The 18,988-nt window shown below is 43.5% G+C and overlaps 3 protein-coding genes across 9 annotated transcripts; 2 read left to right on the forward strand and 1 right to left on the reverse strand.

Annotated features, from left to right (window-relative positions):
* The first annotated feature begins 121 nt into the window (after positions 1-121).
* Positions 122-8,277, forward strand: ucp1 (uncoupling protein 1). The gene is made up of 7 exons (XM_052083697.1): positions 122-2,812; positions 3,895-4,032; positions 4,100-4,310; positions 5,763-5,960; positions 6,954-7,055; positions 7,145-7,325; positions 7,405-8,277. The coding sequence occupies exons 2-7, from the start codon at positions 3,907-3,909 to the stop codon at positions 7,517-7,519; spliced, it is 933 nt and encodes a 310-aa protein (XP_051939657.1). The 5' UTR covers positions 122-2,812; positions 3,895-3,906; the 3' UTR covers positions 7,520-8,277.
* On the reverse strand, positions 8,165-12,374 carry elmod2 (ELMO/CED-12 domain containing 2). 2 transcript variants are annotated; one of them, XM_052083698.1, is made up of 9 exons: positions 12,236-12,374; positions 11,127-11,314; positions 10,815-10,843; positions 10,425-10,522; positions 10,178-10,307; positions 9,924-10,057; positions 9,750-9,818; positions 9,363-9,496; positions 8,165-8,771 (listed from the first exon to the last, which is right to left on the reverse strand). In XM_052083698.1, exons 2-9 carry the CDS (start codon positions 11,269-11,271, stop codon positions 8,620-8,622), a joined length of 891 nt encoding a protein of 296 aa, XP_051939658.1. In that variant the 5' UTR covers positions 11,272-11,314; positions 12,236-12,374; the 3' UTR covers positions 8,165-8,619. The 2 variants fall into 2 exon arrangements, with proteins under 2 accessions (XP_051939658.1, XP_051939659.1); XM_052083699.1 differs by having other exon boundaries at positions 11,127-11,276; positions 12,236-12,368.
* Positions 10,186-18,642, forward strand: gprin3b (GPRIN family member 3b). Of its 6 annotated transcripts, none has more exons than XM_052083661.1 (3): positions 13,538-13,821; positions 14,373-14,591; positions 16,257-18,642. In XM_052083661.1, exons 2-3 carry the CDS (start codon positions 14,565-14,567, stop codon positions 17,994-17,996), a joined length of 1,767 nt encoding a protein of 588 aa, XP_051939621.1. In that variant the 5' UTR covers positions 13,538-13,821; positions 14,373-14,564; the 3' UTR covers positions 17,997-18,642. The 6 variants fall into 6 exon arrangements, with proteins under 6 accessions (XP_051939626.1, XP_051939621.1, XP_051939624.1 ...); XM_052083664.1 differs by having other exon boundaries at positions 14,373-14,485; XM_052083662.1 differs by having other exon boundaries at positions 14,412-14,591.
* The last annotated feature ends 346 nt before the right edge of the window (positions 18,643-18,988 follow it).

Genomic DNA, 18,988 nt, shown 5'->3' on the forward strand with positions numbered 1-18,988 from the left:
TAGCAAACAGGCAATAGACGGGTGATTACTGTAAATTGAATTAGTACAATGAACGTGACCAAAAATTCACCAGTAGAGACAACAAACTCATTACATGTAGTCGCTGTAAAGTAGACATCTTATTCACTGTATTCTGAGTTTCTCGCCAACCTTTTTTGAGCCAAGGCACATAGTTTACATGAGAAAACTCACGCACACCCACCAAACAAAAATGTCACATGTACACAGTCTGTAGTCTTGTGTCGATGAACACTTTGTATGATTGTGAATGGTAACTGGTGGATTACACAGGTTGCACCTTCTGACATCTAGTGGATGAGTATTTCATTGTTCTGCCTGTCACTATAAGTCGCTGACATGATGGATAGATGTACCTAGATACATTATTTATAGGAAGTAATCATTTTCAGACTAATGAATTCAAATTGGATCATTTGGACACAGTTGGGAATCAAGAGACCGTCCGTGATGATGCAACACATCATTGATTATACTGCATATACTGCCTATTATTCTATGTCAGAAAAAATAAATAAAATAACAAGAAAAGAATGTAAAGCGAGAAACCCAAGCTGCACATGAACGCATCTGCCAATTCAAGACAAATGGCAACAAAGGGAGAAAGAGGTTCTCTGTATTTTCTCTTTGACCCACTTCATCCAAGAGGAGACTGTGAAAAAAAAACGCACTGCAGCAAAGTGGAGACTGGAATATAATGTTGGATATTCAGTATTTCATTCGCAAAAGGCTACATATGTTATGTAAGAGGTGATGGCAGGCAGCGAGAATTGGAGACTGGAGTTTATCCTGGGTCCCCCCGAATTGAATATTCTCTGAAAGGAGACTGTGGGCATGGAGACGACAGGGCTGCAAAATAATAAACGGTCTCAGCATTTGTGCAGTTTTACAAACATTTTCCAAGAATAGACTGAGCAGCAATGAGCTAAACTGTGGAGTATAATACGTCAATCCTTTTTTCTTTTGTAGTTGTTTTTAAATCTCAGATGAGACTGCGGACATTGAGGAAAAACTGGGACCTAGCAACAGCGAAGTTGAGAATGTAGAATGGAATATTGCAACATCCAGAGCTAAGGCACCTTACTTTTTGGGCTGTAAATCTTAGAATGCCCATAAGGAAGAAAAGTTTATTAGAGGACACACTGCGGGCAGTGAGAAAATTGAAACGCTGCAGCAAAATGTAGACTAGAGCGCAGCAGGAGCTAACGTTAATTCTTTTGTCACTTCTAGTCACACCAGCACAATCTGCTCGACCAATCAGACACCACCAACATGTAACAGGTCCCGGAAACAGTAGCCGCCTTTACCGGTGGAAAAGCCAGTGGACCCGAGCAGGTGCCGTGCGGTTGTCAAGTGGCGTACGGTTAGTCCACTTCATTTGAAGTTATTCCTTCTCACGATTCTTATGAAGAGACGTTTGTACAAGAAGAGACGTGTTGAAAGATGCATTGGAAGTGGAAGTGTTTTGTTACAGTATGATGATGACACTCAAGTGCTGTTGTATGGACATACCAATGGTCACTTTATATGGGGTCGACAATCAAATACAATTGTGTATTTTATTATCTACCCCATGCCTTTTTTTAATTCTGTTTTTTAATGGTTTTGTACGTTTGTTTTTGTTGCTCCATTTTTATTTTTATTTTTTGGATGCACTGGATAACTGAATATCACTCCATCAAATTAAAATGAAATGAAGACGGAGTTCACTGCTTTACACCTTATTATTCATGACCATCATCAAAATGATTCTGGTTAGTTTCGTTTTAGTCGTCTTGATTTAGTGTCATACAAAAAGTCCGTTTTTTAGTTTTTATTTGTTTTAGGTGAAAGCAGTACTAAAAATGAGCCTCTCATTTTTGGGTGACGCTCAGACTCCCGGCATGCATGAAAGGTTTCCCAGGGCTCTTGAACCCAAAAGTGTTTATTTTTCTCAAGTTAAAAACTTTTGATGTTTTTCAGAATATGTTTTAATTACACCTGTTGCTCAACCTAACCCATTTTTATTTATTTTTTTACTAAAATATTACATATTGTACGGATGTTACATTGGTTTTGGTATGAAAACCTGCTCGAGGAAAAAACAAGGGCAGATTGAAAAACAGCACCCCAAAAAACATCCAGAAACGTTAACTTGCATCTTTTGGTCAAGTAGGCTTTCCTTGACATTTCTGTCATCTTAGCTTGTAGACTTTTTCTCCCTAGCGTCCGATCTTTTTCCACATGCATCGGTGGTGCAAGGCGTTATGAAAGTGCGACGCAAAATCCTCTTATCAGCTCCACTGTGAACTTCAGTCACATCTTTTACCTTTGTCGCTGTGAGCCCCCCCCCCACCCCCTTGCGCCATGAAGAACAAAAAAATTAATGAGAGCTCGCAGAGTCCAGAATAGGCGGACACGACATAGTAACTGAGACTTTGTCAAATCCTCCAGTTGATGTGTTAATAGTTAATGATGATGCGGAATTACATTTGCCTGTCATGCTAGTTACAGTGGGGACAAGGGGGCATAATGGGGGGGGGGGGGGGTCAAATGTGGCCTATGACAAGGTTGTTTGTTTGAAGAGCGCTCAATTGAACATTGACTTTTTGACAGTCGCTGGACTTTTGACTCCCGGGGACACAACAGTAACGCCTCTCGCTTCGTGTATCGTAAAGACGTCGGAGGGTGTGTGTGTGGGGTGGGAGGGGGTCACACATAAATAACGGAGCCAAACCACATCCATCCTGCCCTTTATGGATTACAAGCTGCTAATCCTACCCGGCGACACCTGAGGATCCACATTTCACCCCATGTAAGTATTTTTTTTTCCTAATGGCATTCATGTGCAGTCTTTTGATGTTGCAATAGTGTTTCCTAACTTTAAATTGAACCACTTACATTCGGGAAAAAAAAATCACGGCACACTACCAAACAAAATGATCTCAGTGTACCGGGTATATCTTAATATAATAATGTTAACATAAATTGACGTGAAATGTGGGTTTCGTTCGTTTTGTGAATGGCAAGCAGAGGATATGCACGACGTGTTAATTGGACGTCCTACTATCTTGCCAAAGCCGATTTAATTGCTCTGGCTATCGTTATAAACTGCTGCCGTAGTGGGATGAACAAAGATGCATTACAGTCATAGTCAGAAAAAATCCAGTGATATCGACAAATATTCAAATTGTTGATTATGTCTATATTCCAGTTTTAGTATGACAATCATACTCAATATATTAGGAGCTACGACGATTCCGATCAATGTCAGCAATACATGTGTTCACTTTTTTTTTTAATTATTGTATTTGTAGAAAAGAATTTTTTTGGGGACCAATTAAGTGAAAATTGATCATTTCTGCTGCTGTTGGTGTGCTCCCAACAGTGGTTGGGAGTCACAGCTTTCCAATATAACCGCCAACAGCTGTTTTTTTTTTCATTTCGGAGTCGACGCACGTTTGTTGCCAATGGCTTAGACATTAACAGCTTTGTGTGTTGTTGTGATCTTGAGGGGTAAAGTAAATTTATAGTGACAAGATGTTCACTGACGAGGTCTCCTTCCTTTTACAAGACACTATTACTTTGAAAAAGTACACATATTTTGACACTCGTCAGGTCTTTTGTTGTTAGCGCTCTGAAATCGCTCCGCCACCAACTCCCCAGTTGGATGCGCCTTGTCGCCGTTCTTGAATTGAGCACATATTAATATGAGGGTGTGGCATTTCCCCCCCTCCAACTATCCGAGCCTATGCACGCTTGATGGGTTTGTCAATGGTGTGCTGTGCATTGCTAAGTGCAGTGTGAAAAGGCCTTTAGAACGGTGACTTTGGTGCAGGCAAACAGCTGAGGATAGTTTCCACAGGGAAAACCGACGTCTGTGTGTGTGACCTCCAGATTGTGGGCAACATGGTCGGCCTAAAACCCTCAGACGTGCCTCCACCCTTAGGGGTGAAGATGGCCAGCGCGGGGGCGGCGGCGTGCATCGCCGACATCGTCACATTCCCCCTGGACACTGCCAAAGTCAGACTGCAGGTAAGCACCGGCGTGCTGTGTGTGTTGGGGTTACAATGAGTCCTCACAACAAATTTCTCGAGTTCAGATCCAAGGCGAGAAGAAGGTGGCGGCGGCAGAAGCCAAGGCCATCCGCTATAGGGGCGTGTTCGGGACCATCAGTACCATGATCCGCACCGAGGGTCCTCGTTCGCTCTATAACGGGCTGGTGGCGGGTCTGCAGCGGCAGTTGTGCTTCGCCTCGGTGCGAATCGGCCTCTACGACAACGTCCGAGATTTCTACACCGGGGGAGCAGAAAGTACGTTTTCATATTTCGAAATTGGGTCAGCGATGCTCGACAATTGAGCCCTCTGGGGGATGGTTTCAACCAATGTGAAATTTGGTCGGCATCTCTTCCATATGGAGAACCACAAAAAAAATCTTTCGGGTCGATGTGCTCCAAGGTCGTTATGCCATGTGCTCCAAGACAAACTTTTTCAGAATCAGAATCATCTTTATTGGCCAAGTATGTAGAACACACAAGGAATTTGTCTCCGGTATAACACGCTGCACTAGTATCATCGTAAACAACAAAATCATTGAACCATTCTGGAGTATACCAGTAGTTTTGTAGTACCATTTTGTGGTGCAAGAAGAGTGACTATGTCAGTGACTGTTTAAGGAGTTAATGGCTAGAGGGAAGAAGCTGTTTAAGTGTCTACTGGATTTGGTGCGCATGGATCTGTAGCGTCTGCCTGAGGGGAGTGGCTGAAAAAGGTGGTGGGCAGGGTGCGGGGGATCCAGGAGGATTTTCCGTGCCCTTGTCTTGATTCTTGCAGTGTGCAAGTCGTCAAGAGTGGGTAGGGCGGTGCCAACGATTTTTTCTGCCGTCCTAACTGTCCGTTGAAGTCGGATTTTGTCCTTTTTTGTGGCGGCCCCAAACCAAACCGTGATGGAAGAACACAGGATTGATTCGATGACTGCCGTGTAGAACTGTCGTAGCACCTCCTGTGGCAGGCCATGCTTCCTCAGCAGCCTCAGGAAGTACATCCGCTGCCGGGCCCTTTTCAGGATGGAGATGGTGTTGACTTCCCACTTCATGTCCTGGGAGACTGTGATTCCCAGGAACTTGAAGGTCTCGACGGTTGACACAGGGCAGTTGGATAGTGTGAGGGGCAACTGAGGAGAAGAATGTTTCCTGAAGTCCACGATCATCTCTACAGTCTTGAGCGTGTTCAGCCCGAGGTTGTGTCGGCTTTCGGCTGTCGGTTTTCAAAAGATTTTGTCCGATTGCTACCAACTGGGAGACGTGTCTACTTATCGGATGGGTGATTCTGAATTGCAATTTGTGTCATTGCGTTTGTGTTTTTGTGTGTGGATGTGTTCGTAAGGGTTAAAATTATTTGGATTTTTCCTAATAGTTATTATTTTTATTTTTTTTGATTTGGTTACTTTTAATTGGTTTTTCAAAGCACAGCTTCATTTTAGTTTAGTTTTTTATTAGTCTTGGCATTAGCTTTATTTTTTCAATGTATGACGTATGTGTCAAGTGTAAGATAAAATTCAACATCACGAAGTGTTGTGCAATAAAGTACAGCAACACCGAAAAAAACTGACAAAAAATGAAAAAAATAATTATTAGCGTTTTAAGAACAGGTCTTTTAGGGTTTTTTGGGGTTTTTTTTTTTTTTTGCATTTTATTTTTTAATTTTGTCAACATTTTTTTGGGGGGAGGGGTAAATTTTCACTAACTCCGACAACCTCGGTGCAGATGCAGGAGTGTTGATGCGTATCCTGGCCGGCTGCACGACGGGCGCCATGGCGGTGTCGTTTGCTCAGCCCACCGACGTGGTGAAGGTGAGGTTCCAGGCTCAGATGAACCTGGACGGAGTGGCGCGGCGCTACAGCGGCACCATGCAGGCCTACAGGCACATCTTCCGCAACGAAGGACTGCGCGGACTCTGGAAAGGTCGGTGCCGACTATGACCCCCCCACCCCCCAAAAAAATTGCTCTTTTCATTGTACGGGGAAGCCAGGGTATTGTTCGTAGCTCAAATTTTGGCTAGGGCTCAGAAGTTTTTTATATGTGGTCGGGATGGTGCGAGCCCAGTCCCGATGTGGGCGTCTGATTTTCGCCTGTGATCTTCGAAAGCCACTTTTGGGCGATGCTAAACACATTTTGCAAGCCTTGAAAACAGTTTTTGTGATGGTTCCCCTTGCAAAGCAGAAATTCAATCGCTGATTTCTGCTTCTGAGGGCATCCAACGATAATGTAATTTCCAGAATTTGGGGGAGTTTCTGAGAAGTAGTCATTGCGGAAAAGCAAGCTTTCTGCCCGGTGGGAATGAGAGATTGACTTATCACGTTGAAAGATCATCAATCAATCAATCAAATTGTTCTTCTGCAGCACTTTTCATACATAGAAATGCAACCCAAAGTGCTCTGCAATAAAACCTAATATGATCATTTAAAGCACAAAAATGTACAGAAAAAATGACAATCACTTTTTTTCAAAACACACAACCCTCAATTTTCATATTATTTTGGTGACAAAAATTTCACAAATCCCACAAAATAAACAAACACATGAAGACTTTTGTGGGGGGTGTCTCTGCACTGGCAGTGTTTGAATTTTTTTAATTATCATTTCAATTGAAATGATTCTAAAGGACAACAACAATAAAGCAGAACTTGAAATTCGAAACAGCACCGTTATACTTGATTTTTATAATCGTTATTATGATTGCATTTCTCATTTCTACACACCCTTTCATGCACCCTGTCACCTGATCACATGATAAGCTGTCCACTGTGGTGATCGCTGTCCCTCAAAGGGTCGATGACACATTTGACAGATTTTTATCAAATATACTGACACACGCACACAATTATACACTTCTGGCCTCTGTGATTTTGTTTTGGAAGAGTGACGCATTTTTCTGCCACTGCGTTGCGCCACCAGGAACGTTGCCCAACATCACGAGGAACGCGCTGGTCAACTGTACCGAGCTGGTGACGTACGATCTTATCAAAGAGGCCATCCTGCGACACAGGCTCATGTCAGGTGACGCACGCAGCAAGGCATTGGTCCGGTGGGGGGGGCCGTCACGCCCTCCGGCGGATTAAGACCCTCAGTGGTGTTTTCCCCAACAGACAACCTGCCATGTCACTTTGTGTCGGCCTTCGGCGCCGGCTTCGTCACCACGGTGATCGCCTCCCCGGTGGACGTGGTGAAGACGAGGTACATGAACTCGCCGCCCGGTCAGTACCGCAGCGCTATCAATTGCGCCTGGACCATGTTGACCAAAGAGGGGCCCACGGCTTTCTACAAAGGGTGAGCGGGGCAAGGCCGGTGAGCGGTTGGTTCCACTACCCTACCCTACCATCCCATCATTTTATTTTATTTTTTTTAGGTTTGTGCCATCCTTCCTGAGGCTCGGCTCGTGGAACATCGTCATGTTCGTCTCCTTCGAGCAAATCAAGCGTGCCATGATGGTGACCAAGAAGCGCTTCGACGCCTCCAACTGAGCCCAGAATGCACTGGACACAACATTAGGTACACTCAGCCATGATGATGGATGGGATCATCAAATAATTCATTTTTATGTTTACAAGGAAGTCATTGTAACAATACGAGGATTTTTTTTTTCTGATGAAGTACTTGTAGAATATATCTTTGGAAATGAATATAGTATCTTGAATATGATTTTTGATTTGAATAGTTTGAATAACTACATGCCATCAATACAATTCAACATTTATTAAAAGGCAAGTGTCAGAATTGAACCCTTTCAGGGGCGGCGGGGAGTGCAGCAGAATTGTAAAATGATTATATTGATGCCCACATGAAATAATTTCAATAATTCAATGCAATAAATTTAATGCAACCAATAGTGGTGCCTTCTAAAATACAATATGGAAATGTTCTACCTGTAATTTGTTTCCGAATTGTCTAAACAAACAAAAAAAACTCCTCCGAGGTGCCTTGTACTCATTAATGCTCTACAAGACGCATTTTTGACATTATCAATGTACTTCTCAACGTTATTTAAAGCCATGTTATGTTTTATTTGACGAGCTACATCACAGTACTTCTCCTCGGAGATCAAATGTGTACCTAATGTTGTCTCCGGTGCATGATGACATACTTTGTATGAAGAGTGGGGTCGGGTTGGGGGGTTGGTTCACGTTTGCACTTTATTCAGTCGTCCAAATGTCCATCGTACTCGCATGTAAAAGCTGTTTACATGAAGAAGACTTTCTATAAACAAAGTTCACCTCGTTTACACTCTGATGCGTGTGTGCCTTTATTTTTACGATTGTACATCGTTGGAATGTTCAAAGAGAATGCGTACAACAATGTCTTTCAAAAACAGAAAAAAAACCATTGGTGACATTATTAAGGACGTAAATATCAAAAATCCTGAGATGGTTGAGTAATTGTTATTTTTTTAATTGTGTGTATTAATTACTGTTATTGCTTTGTGGACCAAAACTTGAAAACCGTTCTCCACTGCTGAAGTGTCTTTGGACCCTCCTCATCATCTTCATCCTTTGGCTGTTACCTCTATTTTGTCTCACTCAGACTGGGGGGTCCCCACACCTCCATCCCCAGTGTGGCATTTGGTTTAGGACGGGGCGCTCAGAGTGAGAGACACTCGTGGATCCTCCAGGAGGGTCCGCACGACTTGGTGGAACTTGTCTCTGTACTGGTTGAAGAGCATGATGCTTTCAGGTTCCTCCGCAAGCCAGAATTTATCAAACTCAAACGCCAGGTAGCCTGCAAGTGGTAGACGAGCAAAAAAAATCAAGCCGCGTCGCACTGCGTCTTGTCGTGTCCATGTTATTTCTGTGTCAACCATAAGAGGATTTTTCAAGCGACATCAGTTTGATATTTGGGAAAATTGGCGTTACATGAAAAGGGCAAACATGTTTTTTTTTCCCTCCCCGCAAATATGTTCTATCACAGGTGTCACCAACATTTTTGAGGGTGAGAGCAACTTCATGTGTACCGATTGTGTGAAGGGCTACCAAATTGATACACGTCTGAAATAACATATTTGTCCAAAATACCTTCAATAATATGAGGATGTGTTATTTTTAATACTTGATGATTTAAATTGTCAGACTTTGATCGTGTTTCGAAATGTCTCACAGTACTGCCAATGTTTGCATTTTTAAATCATAATTTCTACGAGCAAATCACAATGTCTAGGCACTGGCGGGCTACTCAAGTGGTCTTCACGGGCTACCTGGTGCCCGCGGGCACCATGTTGGTGACCACTGTTCTATCATATGATGGTTAATATCTCCCATAGTCATGCAAAGAATTGCCCCCCCTGCCCCCATCTCTTAAGTTTGGCATACTCACAATAAAGTTGATGAAAGTGACGTAGCTTGGGGGCACCCGGCACCGTGTTGTAGAAATGAGCTTTGAGAGCGCCGCTCTTCATCAGGCTGTAAGCCATCTCGGTCAGGTTGATCCCCACGATGGCGTACGAGTACCTGGAACACGCGGCGGATGTCGTGACGGCTTAAACGGGCAGTGGTAAAAACGGGTTCCAATTGCACAACGTGCATCACCCGGTACCTCTGCACTGTGAGGTCGAGGCACTAACCACTGGACGCCCTATACATCTATATACCATGGTTTTTTTTCTTCAGCATTTAAAAACTAGAACCTGAACTGAATTATTTATAGTAACAGTACTTAAAAAATAAAAAAAGCTTGACAAAATGAAAGGGGCGAGTGCCTCACCCCAATTTGGGGTGGTTGGCATGAGACAGGACCAGGCGAGCTTCTTGAGTGTAGTGTTCACTGAAGAAGCTGTGAAGGATAGAAAAAGCACACACCAAAAAAAAAATCCAAACAGGTTAACAGAACAAACACTTGGAGACTGTCCCGACATTTCTCGCAGGAGAACTCGCTCACAGAAGGTTTGTGAGGCCCAGAACGCCCATTCCTCGGAAGTCCGTCTTGGGGTCGTCCCCTTGAAAGCCGATGTCCCCCCACTGCTTGGTCACCCTGGACTCCAGCGTCACGCTCGGCATGAGCAGCTCCCAAAGCTGAAGATGAGGCGGCGGGATCGGACAAAATTGGCAATCGGCTGCCGCTTGAGACCTCAATGTTGTTTACGAGACTTGAGGTCAGTTCAAGCGTTGCAAAAAAATGACCCCTTTGTGCACCTTCAACAGCATGGCCTCGTGTTGAGGGTTCTGCGGGCAGAACGCTTCCTTCCTGACGTCTTCAACGGACGCGTACAGGCTCTCGTATCCCGTGATCTGCAGGAGCGACGTGTGCAGGCTTTCCTTGAAACTGAAAGGGAGGAAGGTCAGTGATTGAAACACACTCGACTGCTCAGTTTCCTCAAGTGTGTGTGTGTGTGTGTGTGTGTGTGTGTGTGTGTGTGTGTGTGTGTGTGTGTGGCTTCACCGGGGATTTGTCTGCTCTTTGATGTTCTTCTCCTTCATGATTTGCTGCACGTGTTGTCCTAAGTGCTCCTCGCTGCTTTCCACAGCACCTCGCAGAAGCTACAGAGGGAGAGGAAAGTGTCAGGGAAAGCACAAAAGTTTTTTTTTTTTAAAGGTACTAATTAGCAGGAACGGGGAATCGATACCTTTTGATAATTGTTTTTTTTTTAGCTGGTTAGATAATAGTGTCAAAACAAATTAAGATGGGTCCTGTTTACGGTGCGGACCTTTGCACTCCTGATAATTGTGCGATTGTGACATGGGTCGAAAGGCTCGCTCACGCTGATGTGTATGATCTTATGACCAAGAGTGAAATTCTTGACGCCACGCGAGATACACATTATATGCTTACCTTGCTCTTTGAAAACTTCAGGGAGTATTCTGCAATGGCACAGACGCTATCGTGAGACACAAACTCAAAATTGAAAAATTACATGAAATGGGATATCGCTGGTGTTGGGACGTCCATATTTGGTTGGTTTCGTCATTTTTCAGAAGTATTAGCAAATCAAGCTAAAGTGTTGAAATGTTTTGCTTTAGTTGAGGTGTAATGTTAATATCCAACAAACCTGCCTTTTTTTGTTGCCTGAGAAATTATAACTTTGGTAATGCAAGGATTATGCCCAATGCCAACGATATATATAGCTATAACTATTATTTTTACCTGTATTTATCGTTCTGGATGCCCCAGGCCCATATCCCGAGCATATCCTCTGCAGCTCGCATGTCCCAGTTGCCTGCCTGATGAGCCATTTGAACCAGTACCTCAAGTAGGTTGTGTACACATACTGCCATATGTACGCCAGCATACTTGCTGCAATGCCAACCGAGAAAAATTCTTCACAACTAAATCTGAAGAGAAGTGACTCAAATCAATGGTACATCTTAGAAAATGCCGAGGAAAAACAAAAAACAAACATAATATACAAACACACACAGAATACATTCAATCTCCATATTATGGATGGCAAACATTACAGTCAGGACGTACAGTGAATTAAAATTTAACATGTTTGTTATTAAAATTAGAAAACTGATCTGTGTTATAATGAGGTAACTACAACAAATACAGTGATAAAATCCCGAATTGGCTTCCATATTGTTTGTAATGTAGAGCAAAATAGAAAATGAGGAAAAAATAGATTGTTTATTTAAAAATCACAGGGAAAATGACGTTTATAGAGCAACTTACATGTGGAAACATGTATTAGTTGAAAAAGGCATTCTGAATGAAATATTATTCCGAATGCAGACATGAAAGGCTAGTTATTCGTTTTAGTTTTTATGAGGTATTATTAAGCAGTAATATTTATAATGCCAAAACAAGTGTGTGCTAAAATAATAATTCCATTCATTCGTCACAACTATCGCTGGTATTTGGAACGGTGCGAAAAGTGAGCATGCGCAGTTAAGTTTCTAACAAACCTCATAAAAAAAGCTTTAAAAGAGCAACACTGTCGATGTTTGTTTTTTCGTGTTATAACGTTTTTTTTTAGCTAGCCGTGAGGCTAATGCGGTGCTAACAAAAATACAAAATTGATCTGGTACAAACACTTTCAATGTCGGTGTGATACGTAAGCAAACATTTACGACTAGCCGAGAAGTCTCTGAATCAACTCGTGCCAAATTTATGAAAGCGAAAGCGTCGTCCAGACAACAGGTGAGTTGTCACCCGAGCGAGCAAAACAGTAGTTAGTTTAGCTTACTTGGCTAAACCAGCTAGACACTAGTCACAGACAGTAAACGTTTTTCCTTAAAAGTGGTTTTTCTTACCCTTCTAATGTTCCTATAATTTAAAAAAGCAAACTTATTCAAAGCTTATCGAGACCAACCATCCGGAGTCGACGAATCTACAGTACACTTACTGCAGGCACTTCCTGGATTTACCGGAAGCGCTGCCTTTGACCCGCCTGTGCTCAGGAGGCTACTCAAAGTGGGGGCAAAGTGTCGGCACATTCCATGCTTGTGAACGGCGCAAAAGCAAAACGAGCAAGTAAGTCTGCGCGTGTGTTGGCAGTTGGACACAACGCGAGCAATCAGTTTTTCAAAATGCTACAAGATATACAACAGTTGATAGCGTGTAGTTGTACAGAAATAGAATTAATAACTGCAAGGGTCAGCAAAAATATATCAGCACTGGTAATAGTAAGAATGAACTGTAACAACAGCATTTTTACATGTCGTTATACCTGCTAGCGAGCGCATCTAAAAAAAGACCGAAACTGAATGGAGCACGCACGCGGTCCCTGTGTTTAATTCATACGCAGGTAATTTATTTTCATTCACAAACTGGCCACTAGAAGCCCCCACGGGACCATCCTAACTCCCGTTGCGTCTAATAGTGTTTGTGCCCTCTTCTTATTACTCTTCAGATTGAACACTCTAAATTGTCCCTAGGTGTGAGTGTGAGCGTGGATGGTTGTTCGTCTATGTGTGCCCTGCGATTGGCTGGCAACCGATTCAGGGTGTCCCCCGCCTACTGCCCGGAGACGGCTGGGATAGGCTCCAGCACCCCCCGCGACCCTAGTGAGGATCAAGCGGCTCGGAAGATGAATGAATGAATGTATTTTTTCATTTGTTTCGTTGGCTAACTTTGGATTTTTTTTGGTTTGTCAGTTGACATTGGTAGCAAAGCAACGTTAGATCCGAAACAACACGTGACGCATGTAATGTACCCCCCCCCCCCCCAAATACTTTTATGGCAAAAGTAGCCTATATTATGTGAGCAGAAGTGATGTTTTTCCTTCGAATCGAGTTGTGAAAAGGGGTAGACATTCATTTTTCCTTAAAATCATAGTAGGTGTGTGTTTTAATACAACACATACCTTTAGTTGTGCATTTTTAAATTTATTGAATGATTTACTGATATCTAAGATACTGAATAGATGATGAGATATTGAGTAAGTATTTTTATCATTTAACAATGATTTCTGTTCCATATATATATCTATATATATATATAATGTGCGTATACATACATACTTACATACATACATACATACTTACATACATACATACATATACATACATCAGTCATAAAGTGCAGATAATCCACTGCAGGCGCTTGAAACTGCTGTGACAAAAAAAGAAGAGAAACAATGGTCCCACTCATTCATTCATCACATTATTGTTTTGTTTACACTGATGCACCGTGCACACGCACGCTCGACCAGCCCACCTCGCCCCCTACCCCTACACCCCCAAAAAATGAACGAAAGAAAAAAAACCTGCCTCTGTTTGGCAGCGGGAGGGCGTGGCTCATGTCAGCGAGTGTGTCTCTCCATATTCATACGAGGGCTTCTTCAAGCCTCCTCATCTCTCGCTGACACGGATGCGCAAACCGCAGCGCCCCCGTCAAGGTAAGCGACCCCCTTCGCTCTTGTTTCCACACCCCTAATCCACGCACCGCGATCGCACCGTGCTTGGTCATTTCCTTGCGTGCAGCCGCAAGGTCAAACATGAACAAAAAAATGTAAAAAAAAATCATATTGCATGTTTGTAGCGTGAAATGTTCTTGCTGCAAAGCATCAGAAACGCAATACTAATATTTTTTTAATGAACGAGACTGAAGCCGAATGTATTTCTAGGCTACGAGGATGTTTTTCCCCATCAATGTTTGCACTGTGATGACAGACGGGTACATGAATAGTGGGAGGGCAAACACAAACGCTTCAATTGTCTGCCCACTACGGCACCTCGCATGTTGAGTGTGCCTGTGACCCTTTCCATGATTTAACATAACGATCACTGAATATGGCAGCATTTAAAAAAATCAAAACTGTTGCTCTTTGTGTGTGTCTGTGGACTGCAGCAGATCGCCTCTAACAATGCCATCAATACAATTGATAAATTAATGATGGAGTCTGTCTGTCTGTCTGTCTGTCTGTGTATCTGTCCGTCCATCCAACAGTATCCCAGTGTTTCCCAACCTTCATTTTGTGCTCAAAAGATCTCACGGTACACCGCCAGACAAAAATGTCCCAGGAAGTCTGCAGTGTATAAGCCCAATGTACCTAAATAACGGTACAGTAAGATGTCCATTCAGTAGAAGAGCATAAAATTGTTCTGCCTTTATGTCACTATACAATACTGGCATAAATATATGAACAAAGATACATTAGATTTACTTGTAGGAAATAAGTAATTATTTTCAGACCAATTCAGTGAAATTGAAAAACCTGATGCTCTGCCACGGCCCGTTAATGTGATGAGGTTGGAAAAGTTGAAAGTAAGAGACTCACCCCGCACCTCCCACTAAAATGTTTGAACTATAATATGCACTGCAAACTATCAACCCTCAACAGTTTAGTTTTTTTAAAAATTTCCAACTCATTTTACAACATTCCCACTTACAGAAGATTGGATTTAGAAAAGAAAAAAAAATGCCCCGGCAGTGAAGACTCTCCATACCAATCCAGGCTAAACTTAGCTCCTCCCCGACCAAACAAAGTCTCTTCGTTTGGATCTTTCACTTCAGCATGCTGCATTTGAGCAGCTGTACAACTTTCCTGTAAAGGACTTTTGTGTATAAGGTACCGGTAGTTTAGAACGAGCACAGGAGACTGAAGACTTCTATTTTTTGGGATACCTAGAGTATAGCTTCTTTTTCCATTGTTATTGTTTTTAATTATTATTATGATGACGTAATTCAAACCTGTATTGAAAAGTAGGGGTAGGACCCGATACTAAAAATATTTCATTCCTTCCTACTCCTGTTGAACTTGTGTTTGGTTCGAAATACAAAATCTTTCCTTTTTCCCTTATTTTGTAATCCATCATGTTTTAATTTGTTTTGTATATGTTCAAAAATAAATAAATCAGTCGCTCTCTGGCAGTATAAAAAAAAAGTATTCTTACAGTAAAGCGAGAATGGTTGATAACGCTGGTATTGAATCTCTGGTGTACTTAATAAATGTTTGGTGAGGATGTAGTAATGCTTATGTTAATGTTTATTGACATCTGTCTCTATGGCAACAACTCTATGGCACATTTCCATGAACAAGAATAGTAGCTCCAGCAACATTCAAATGGAGCGTGAGGACGTTTCCAGACCTTTACTGACCCAAGTCGCATCATTTGTCTCTCAATACCTCGATTTACCTTTCATTTTGTATGAATAGAGGCAGAACAGAGTAAACATAACGTGACAAACTTAAATGTTTGGAGTTGTTTAGATTTTTTTTTTTTTTTTTGCTTTTTCAGAGTACCAAGACCTGAATTATTCAACTTTATATTTTGTTCTTTAAAAAAAAATGTTACCTTGTTTCAGGTACCAGTTTTCTTTTTCTTTTGAAGATTTTCCTTTTTTTTTTCAAACCAAAAATATTGAGATGACACATTTAATGCAAATTAGTAGTATACAGGTTTATTTGTGTTACCTTTAGGAGGCCTCCATCAAGACCGGTCGTCAAGCACCTATTCTGCTCGTTTTAGATGTCTGCCGCAAACACACGTGATTCAAATGATCAGCTCACCAGCAGGCGCTGAGAAGCCCCAAAACCACCCTGATCATTTGAATCGGGTGTGTTGGAAGAGGGAGACATCTAAAACACACTGGCTAGGGGCTCTCGAGAACCGGTCTGGGGCTCCCCTGGTCTCGATGGTCGTCACTTCATGGAATGTTGCACAAATCAATCCCTCCTCTTCTTGTCGTGTAACCCCGCTGCAATGACTTTGTAGTTGGTGCGCGAGTGATCAGTAGGCAATATTATGAGGGGGGGAAAAAAATGGAGGGCCCTAAAAGTAAAATGTTGCTCTGAATGATGGCTGCTGCTTTTTTTTCCTCCTGCCGTAGGAGAGCGGGCACATTTGGATTACAGCGGCAATTCCAGCGCGATCGCAGTCGTCCAGCATGGGATCCAACCCAAAAAGGACAGTGACCGTCCAGATGGTGCCTCAGCTGCCTGCGGCGGAAACTCTCGCCAATAAGGAGACCAACGCCAACTGGACCACGGAGCCGAACCTGATAGCCTCCCAAGTTTGTTGCACATTGCCTGGCCGCAAACTGGATAAGACCGAGTCGGTAGTGCCCGTTAGCACCCGCAAGCCGATTGAGGACATGTCAAGCAAAGGTGTGGCTGAAGTGGGAGAGTTAAGAGATGCTAATGCTAACATTAGCAACATGTTAAGCCTGGCTGACGAGAAAGTTTCCAAGAGTCCCGGCTGCCGGGTAAAAACACCCAAGGACGAAGCGAGCGTCAAAACCGCGATGCGAAATATCTCATCCAAACGTAACAACGGCGCGAGACACCTCGCGCCTGAACCGGAGAAAGAGACGGCTGTGGAGAGTCTGTCAGTTCACAAAGATGAGGACGGCTCGAGTCCTAAGGAGCCTGGTCACAAACGAAAACACTCCGTTTCGCTTCAGGAGGCACCCAAGCTCAAAGAAAGCGCAGAAACTGTGCCCTTGTTCAACTCCGCTTTGCCTTCAACCAACAGCCAGGGCATCGACAAAACACCTGTGGAAAAAGTGTCTGTAGACAAAGTATCCGTCGACAAACACCAGCCGGTACCCTTGCAGACAGAGCCCTTGTCCTTGCCCTTGGTGACGCAAAAAGTCCAGGAACATCCGGAAAGTCCGACCGAGTCTCACTGTAAGCTCTACAGGGAGGCTTCCACCATGACCTCCCCTCGACTACCTTCCACCGCGGTCGAACGGGGCCGCGACGCCGAGGTCCAGGCGGTAGCCGCCACCAGCTGCAAGGCCGTGTCCACCAGCCCAAGCCTGCTGCCCATCAGGCTCAACGCAGGCACCCTTGAGGAAGCGCAGAGCCTCAATCGGGCCGACGGGAGTTTGGGCTTCCACCAGATTGAGCCACCCATGAAGATTCACTCGCCGCCCACCACGGAGAGGCTCACCGTTGAGGCGGAAATGTGCCCCGCCGCCGCGGTTGACTCCAAGCTGGGGGCGAAGCCTAAAGAAAGCGCGCCGACTCTCAGCAGCATCCAACCGGTGTACCAGATCAACATCGAGCACAGTCATCGCAAGGAGCCAGAGAACAGAAATGCGGCGGACATACCGGTGACCGACTCCCAAAAGACGGATGTCCCTACCAGGTCCGGATTCGCAGACAAGGCTGTTACAGCTCATATCAAACTATCAACGCCCAGGAACACGTCGTCATCCACGTTGGAGGAAGCAAAAGGTACAAAAGACTCGGAAAAAGAAACGGAGACCAATTCTGGCAAGCGGCAAACAGAAGTCGAGGAAAGCGACGACGAGAAGCAGACGCGGAAGAGCGTCCACGACGTCGTCTGGGATGAGCAGGGTATGACCTGGGAGGTTTACGGTGCATCGGTGGACCCCGAATCCCTGGGCTTCGCCATCCAGAGCCACCTGCAGTGCAAGATCAAGGAGCAGGAGAGAAAACTGATCGCCCAGACCTCCTTCCGCAAGTCCATCACTGGCCCGGACTCGCCGAGGGCGGAAAAGAAGAGCAAACGACGGCAGAGCAACCCCTTTCAGTCCATCCTGCGGAACGTGCGTCGCCCCAACTGCTGCGCACGCCCCGCTCCTTCGGCCGTGCTCGATTAGATGTCGAGCAAATGTTCAAGTCTCCCACCCTCCACCATCACCAGCCCCTCCCACCAGAGTTCAAAGTGGCCGATGTAGTGAGGCCACGCGACGGGGCAGCGCTTCCCGTGAGTATCTCAGAATGTGGTAGACTAGACCATTTGTGACATTTGTGACTCAAAGGAAGCGAAAAGGGTGTACCGACGAACAATTCGTTTTGATAGAAATGGATATTTAAATCTCAAAAACGGAGGGTATGTCTATAAAAGAGAGAACGTCTATACAGTCAACTAATCTATGGCAATAATAGAGAAACGCATGTGTGTTAGTCGCAATGGCAACAGTTATATGGCAACGAAGAACTTGCATTAAAAAAAAAATAAAAAATTTAAAAAGGTCGCTGTTACAGCCGGTATGATTTCTTGTTAAATCTTTGTGCAAATATACGAAACCAAGATCTCGCCGCAGTTTTTTATTTATTTATTCATTTAATTTTTTTTTTTTAGATGTTCGGGATCCTGTATTTTGAGTCCCCCACACCCCACCTTTCATGAACCTTTATTTTCTAGTGCCGTCAGAAAAAGACCAAGGAACTGTCTGCATTCATGTCTGTTTACTCTTTGGTTTTGTATTAAAAGATGAAAAAAAAAAAATCTAGTGTCAGACGCAATTTATTTTCAACATTCGTGATTTGAAGATGACAGTGTCAGGGAATAGAGCCTTTCGACTCATCTGATTTAGAACTGAGTCAGTGTTGAATATTAATTAAAACTAATGCAAAAGCATATACAAAAGTTAATATGTATTTCATTGATATTTTAGAAGAACATGTGAACGCCTTTAATGTTTCCAAAAACATTTTATTGGGTTCGCTAGAGACTGCTAAATTGTCTTTGCCCGTCACAAAATCATATACCTGTCTAAAATGTTAACAGTACGTACTTGTATATACCTGTATAACAGTACGCGGCATGCAAATTGTATCATTTTCAAATGTGCAGGCCAAAAATAGT

This window comes from Hippocampus zosterae, chromosome 13, assembly GCF_025434085.1.
Source record: "Hippocampus zosterae strain Florida chromosome 13, ASM2543408v3, whole genome shotgun sequence".
Taxonomy (NCBI): domain Eukaryota; kingdom Metazoa; phylum Chordata; class Actinopteri; order Syngnathiformes; family Syngnathidae; genus Hippocampus; species Hippocampus zosterae.